The sequence below is a fragment of the Ciconia boyciana genome, chromosome 2 (genome assembly GCF_034638445.1).
Source record: "Ciconia boyciana chromosome 2, ASM3463844v1, whole genome shotgun sequence".
In the NCBI taxonomy this organism is placed as follows: domain Eukaryota; kingdom Metazoa; phylum Chordata; class Aves; order Ciconiiformes; family Ciconiidae; genus Ciconia; species Ciconia boyciana.
This window is the reverse complement of record NC_132935.1, coordinates 66,462,650-66,469,036: the sequence shown is the minus strand read 5'-3', so window position 1 is coordinate 66,469,036 and position 6,387 is coordinate 66,462,650. Positions and strand designations below refer to the sequence as shown.

Genomic DNA, 6,387 nt, shown 5'->3' with positions numbered 1-6,387 from the left:
AAGGCTCAGACATTACCTGAAGCCCAACTGTATTTTTGTGCAAGTCTAGAGTAAGTTTGTCTGTAGGCATGGTCCTCTCATAAACTGAGAGACCTGGCAGGAGGGAGTCAACTTGCTTTATCAAATTCAGAAAATGCAGCTGCTGAAGGGACCAGTATGATGCAGAATCAGTAGTGACAGGGATACTAAAATAATATGCCTATTATTGACAGAGAGCAAGTTTTACTTTGATGTTCTTATATTGTTCACCTGATCATCGGGAAGGTACTTAGGTTTGGTAACGCACCAAAGACGGTGACTCGGGAAAGCCTCACTGCAAGAATCATGTCCCTGCTAGTGCATCTGCCCATGAGACAACTGGTGTCACCTATGGCTTTCCAGCCTGTCCACATGTCCGTTGTCGTGGGTCACCCCAGCGTGGGTGAGAACGTGCTGCCACTGCTGCTGTGCTAAACAAAAAATAACGCCCTGTGAACACACGGCACTGAGAGAGCCCAGGGGGTTGCTCTGGTCAAGCTGTCCCTGGGCTGAAAGCGAGCTGCTCTGCAGACCCCTGCTCTACCTCTGCCACCAGAAAGGATTCGCATTCATATGCAAAACCCCTGCACGGCATTCAAGCGGACAGGGCAGGGTGCATTTTGAGCCCCTCCTGCCTGCCTCTGCTCTCAAAATCAACTTCTCTCTCAGCAGTAAGGACACCCCACCTCAAAAATCATCTCAAAGGCTGTCTGTAAAAACAAGAAGCGGTATTCATATGAATGAGACTATTTTTGTAAGTGCAGATGCGGAAGCTGTTACCACCAAAATGTTTAGGAAACCTGTGAAAGGAAATAGTCGAGCTGTAGCGTAGGAACCAGTTCAAGCACTCGGCTCTGGCTGCTCCCCGAGCTGCGTCCTCGCCACGATGCAGCACGCCCAAGAAGATCCGACTGCACCCGGAGAAGAAGATGATGCCTTTGGGGAAGGTAAAGTCAACTTTTATTAAGCTAATCCTTCTCCTACTCAGACGAGAGACCAGTTTCTAGCTTGGGTGGTATTTCTTGGGTAAATCTGCAGTTGTCTATGGGCTCCAAGGTCACAGGGTGACCAGACATGCTTTTTCTCCTGAGAGAATGGAGAACAAAAGCACCCCAGATACAATAAAAATAACTTTCACACTGGTTCAGCAGCTTGCTTCCTCAGCAAGGAGGTTACTGCAGAAGAAGAAAGCTGGGGGGACACCAAGTGTGTTTGCTACAGTGACTGCACTATGCAAAGTAGCGTGTTGGACATTCAACACTGCAGGTGCAGCTGTCGTTAAGGTAGTAGTGCTCTTTACAGGGGCTAAAGGCGACGTGCTACTTAAATTATCTGAGCAAAATTAGCCTCCTCCTCTCCAACCGCCACAAGCCAGGGCACAGAGGCAGTGCCATAGCTTCTTATCCCTAAAACTTTCTGCCGGAGCGTGATTCCTCACTGCTTGCATCCTGTGCCGCTGTTTACATGTGTACTGATCGCTACCCGGTCAAAATAGCAGAGAGGCAGATGAGACGACCCAGGGAAGGAGGAAGAATCTGGCCCACGGTGTCTAATTTCTGCCGTTGCTCACTGCTCCCCTTCGCACTCGAGCGGGGGCTCATGCAAATCTTCTCCCGGCCCCCAGCCCTCCGCAGTTTCCAAGGGAGTTGAAGGCACAAAGAGCTGCCTGGATCCGCTCCAAAGACCGTGAACCTTTAAACTCACTTTCAGCACAGCTTCAGCAAACCTCATTTAAACAAAGCTCAGCTGCGGTTGGTATGGAAGACTTAGCAGTGAATAGTGCCAAATCGAGTTATCTGAGCCTCAGTGAAAGGCATCAATACAGGAAAGAAAGCAGCTCCAGTGATGTACTGTCTGTATTCAAATACATTTCTCATGTATATATGCCCCCACTCCTCACCCCGTGTCCCAGTCTGGGCTCAGAAGGGCAATGGATTTGCAGAAAGCAGAGGTCAGAGCATTTACGTTCAGGAAAAAATCCCGATAGTCCAGGGAAGACCCGATGCCACTGGGCAAATCACCTGGCATTGAAAGTACCCTGTTGTGTTCCCTGCATCCTGCCCTCACACAGGTGGATGCTACTTCTCAGGGTAACTGACTCGATATGGACATTTTTGAGTGCTCTGAAGAGCCAGTGGGATTTAGGCTTCCTTGCTGTTTCTGAAACCTCTAGCCTATGTTCTTAATCAGAAACGTAGGAGGGAAGGAGAGGAATGCGTGCAGGTTATTTGACGTTTATATTGCATTATCTGAAGGGAAAGATACAGTGCTTAAGAAACCTTTCCAGCCTCTCAGCTAAGTTGTTTCTGGCAGGGCTGATCCAGCAACAGCTAGAGGAGGCTGGCTTTTCAAAGGCAGGAACATTTTTAAAACCTCTCCCTGACCCTGCTTGGAGCAGGAGGTTGGACTAGATGACCTCCTGAGGTCCCTTCCCACCTGAGTTATCCTATGAGTCGGTGACAGCCTCGTCAATTCCTTTCCATGTAACCGGGAACAAATCTACCCCAGCTGCTCTCTCGGCCAGAGGGTCTGTTGGCTCCCAAACCTGCCAGCTGGAAAGTCCAAACAACATAGGCACAGCGCTAGCCTTCCCCTTCAGCCCCCTCTCCTCCCTCTTGAAAGGGTTAGCAGGGAAACATCAACTTTTTGGCTGCTATTTCTGGAGCAGTGTTGACCCTGGACAACCCAGCGTGCTCCCCGGGGCTGGGTGGGATCGGAGCGGGGAGGAGCAGTGCCTGTTTCGGTCACAGGGCAGCCCCCACCCTGCTCATGCTGCAGAGACCTAGGCAATGCCAGCCAAAACTCCGTCGCAGATTTTCAGGCCAGATGGAGGCATTTGTCAGGTGCTGAACTCCGACTCCCAGCTCAGCACAGACCACAGCTCTTAGGGTGTGGGCTTTTTTCGGTTTGTTTTCCACATCCGGCTCGATTTGGAAAGCGGTGATGGCAGATCTCCCATCCACCTTTTTAACTTGTCCCAATGGTTAGCTACTGTCACAGATAAAGATAGCTGCATCTTACTTCTTCTAGTGTTGATTTGCCTAGTTTTTTGGAGTTTGTTGCCCTCTTGTCCAGGAGAGCAACGAACTCACTATTGCTTGTACATATAAAGGTCTCATGTAACTATCCACAGACTGTATTCAGACCGCTCTTTCTTACCCTTTGCCAAGCAGACTGTTATCAATCAGTATTTCTTTGTAAAGTGTGAGTTTTAAACTTTTAAGCATTTTCATGGTTCTTCTTGGGACCATCCCCTTGGAGATGTGGACACCAGCATGGAGCCCACCGCTCCAAAACTGTTACACCAGGAACAAATCCAGAAGTTATATGATCTGTTCACTCATACTTTATAAATATATATATATATATATCAGGATCAGTTCAAGGATCAGCTAATATGTACAAGGACTGCTTGAGTCCTTTTGGGTCCCAGCATCACATGAGGGTCTCCTCTTCATCAGATTTTCCTCTATAATCCTCAAGTCTTTCAGTGACAAAATTTCTCAGAGCAGGGTCAACACTATCCCATAGTTATGGCTTATCATCTCCTCTGCTCCCAGCTATGCCCGTACTAAAACCAGATGAATCAGCTCACTTTCTCAAGTAGCCTGTTCTCGGAGTGATTTACCACTTCCCCAGACATTGTGCCATCTGCATATTCAGTCAGTCACTATTTGAAGTTCCCTTTCAGGTCACTGACATAAAAAGAATTAAATCCCATAGTGACGGAACCAATCTGTGCAGGTCCTCACTAGAAACTGGCATCCCTGATGATTCCTCAGCTGGGTCACATCTGTCATTTGGACTTGGTTTGGACTCATTCAGCATGTCCCAAATTGATCTACTCCATTTCAAGTTTCTTAGTCAAGATCTCATGCAGTACCAAGTCTTATTTCTTACAAAAGTCCAAGTACACTATCAACACAATTATTTTCTATAAAACCCTAATGAGTGCTACTGATTGTATTCCATCTCTTTTAATTTTGCTTATATGACTCCTGTATCAGCTATTCCGTAACGAGGCCAGGACCACTGCCAGGCTATCACACTGTTAGCGACACAACATTAACTCATAGCTCTCGGGAAATCCTCTGGTGCTTCAAGTTTTTTTAAAAAATCAGTGAAGAGCTCCTTGGATAGCTCTTTTCAAAGCTATAGTTTAAAATCCTCCTTTGGGAAAGATAAAGGGAAAAAATATTTTCCCGTTGATATAGACCTTAAGCTGGCACTGGTATTTTCCCACATGCAAACAAAAACATTTGTTGAAAATGTCCATTTTCTGCATCATTATTAATAATTCCACCATTTTCATCTACTTATGCCCCAATAGCACTGTTTTTCCTTGTTGTACATTAAAAACCCAAGTCACAGAGCCGGGTGTGACAAGCTAGAGTATACATATCTTCACGAAAAATCAGGCTGACTCTTGCAATAGCTATTTAAAGCCTGAAAACATTCATCCTCAAAGGAAATCTGTTAGTTAATTTTCTTGTTTTCTAATAACAACCTTGCACTTACTTACATTGTGTTATCTCCTTCAAAGGATCTGCAGAGCCTTTGCGAATTACTGTGCTTAAGTTCAGTGAAGCGCAACTCCCTCTCCTCTGCAACGTGGCCATCGTGGCCATTGTTTAACCGGGCACAGCTGTAGTATGCAAAAGCTTAGAGAAGGAACAATTTTAGCCTCTTGAAAGTACAGGCAGTGATATGTTTTGTTTCTTTTATGGCCTTACTCACAATGTTAATTCAAGGCAAGTGACTTCAGTTTAGTCTTACACCTTTGTTAGGTGAAAACACTAACTTTGGGGAAGATGCTTTTTAATTTTTAGTGACTCTAAGTGCCCGAGATTCTGATGTTATATTTCATTAAAAAGAAATCACTTCCATTAGCACAAGGCTTCTCCTCATCACTGCAGCCAAACAGGCGTGGGTTTTTCTTGGGTCTGTCTAAGCTGAGGAGCCAGGAAGGCTCCTGCGGCTCCCAGCCCCAGGGAGGGAGGGAGATTTGGGCACGAGTCAGCTCTCTTGGCAGACCCTGGCTTCCCCCGGGAGGAGAGCTGAGCACTCACACAGAGGCATGACGCTACTGCCCCAGCACAGCCTTGGACCAGGGCCGGGGGCTTGGCACAGCAGGAGCTCCTAGATCAACGCAGACACATCCACGCACAGAGTTTGCAAGCACTCAGCAAACGTGGCAAGCATATGGGTCCAGGCATTTCGTTAGCAGTGATCAACATATCTGAACTGAGAATGCACAGGAGAAATAGAGGTTAGACTGTGATTTAGTGCAGATCTTTTCATACAGCTGCTCCACGCCAACCTCTCCTCACATCTCCACCTCCCATCTCCTGTATGTGCCCTCTGGTTGCGCCCATGGTAACCATGACCTGCCTCTCAGGCCAGAGCCGACACAAAATCCCATCCGTGTTTCCAAAGTACGGGGGAAAAAAGCAAAGCTGTCTTTTTCATAACATTCAGTAAGTGCGTGCTCCAGTTCGGTAGGCCAGAGCCCCGCTTTAGGTGGTGGACTGCACCGTGTCAGAGTCCCAGGGCCCTCTCCTTGCCCAAGACGGACATGCTGCGAGGGCAGACAGACACGCTCCAGCACTGCTACCCATCAAGGCTCCCAGCAGAACAGTAACTGCATCAAACTTTTAAGGTATGCTTCAAAAACGTACCAGACGCCTTTACATCCTTGTAAAGCCTGCCTGCCGTTTTTAAGAGAGAAAAGAGCTTTAGCTCTGGGGTTTGGGATCACCTTTGAGGCTTAGCTGAAAGGAAAGGTAGCTGCTGTTCATGGTTATGTGCACCGCCTGGTGTATTGTAACATCTAACATCGCTGCTGATGTTAGAGAAAAATGAGGATAAAGTCTTGAAAGTTAAAGTTGAGACATGCTCTTTCTTCAGCAACAGCTCAGGTTAAGCAACCTTTCTCTTCCCCTAAAGCAATGCAAGACACTATGCTTTCCTCGGACATACAGCTGCAGTGACTTGCCTGAAAGTCACATGGGGAGATCAGTGTCACAGCTTGGGCGTGACCCACTGGACCAGGCTTCCTTCCATGCCGTAGCTAGCCAGCTGTTCACCCGCCACCGCCAGCCCCGCTTTGGTGAGAGCCAGCTCATGTATGTCCCCTCCCCACAGAGCGCATCAAACTGATGCAACTTTAAGCAAATTACGTCTGCTAAGGATATCCATGTGTACATATCAGTATGGTATTCCAGCGGATGTGTACCTCAGAGATATACAGAGATACCGTTTTTCCTATGTTTTCACCCCAAACAGAGTTTAACATGTCTACTTTTTCCAGTATACGAGTGCCTAATATCTGCGAAGGCTGTAGTAAAGATGAGCAGCCTCGCAATGTAT

The 6,387-nt window shown here is 47.2% G+C and overlaps 1 protein-coding gene across 4 annotated transcripts in view; it reads left to right on the top strand.

Annotated features, from left to right (window-relative positions):
* The first annotated feature begins 855 nt into the window (after positions 1–855).
* Positions 856–6,387, top strand: part of RIPOR2 (RHO family interacting cell polarization regulator 2) — a 69,579-nt gene continuing 64,047 nt past the window's right edge. For all 4 annotated transcript variants that reach the window (XM_072852860.1, XM_072852861.1, XM_072852862.1 and 1 more), the window contains exon 1: positions 856–965. In XM_072852860.1, coding sequence (XP_072708961.1) covers positions 905–965 — 61 coding nt within the window. In that variant the 5' untranslated portion in view covers positions 856–904. The remainder of the gene's footprint in view (positions 966–6,387) is intronic.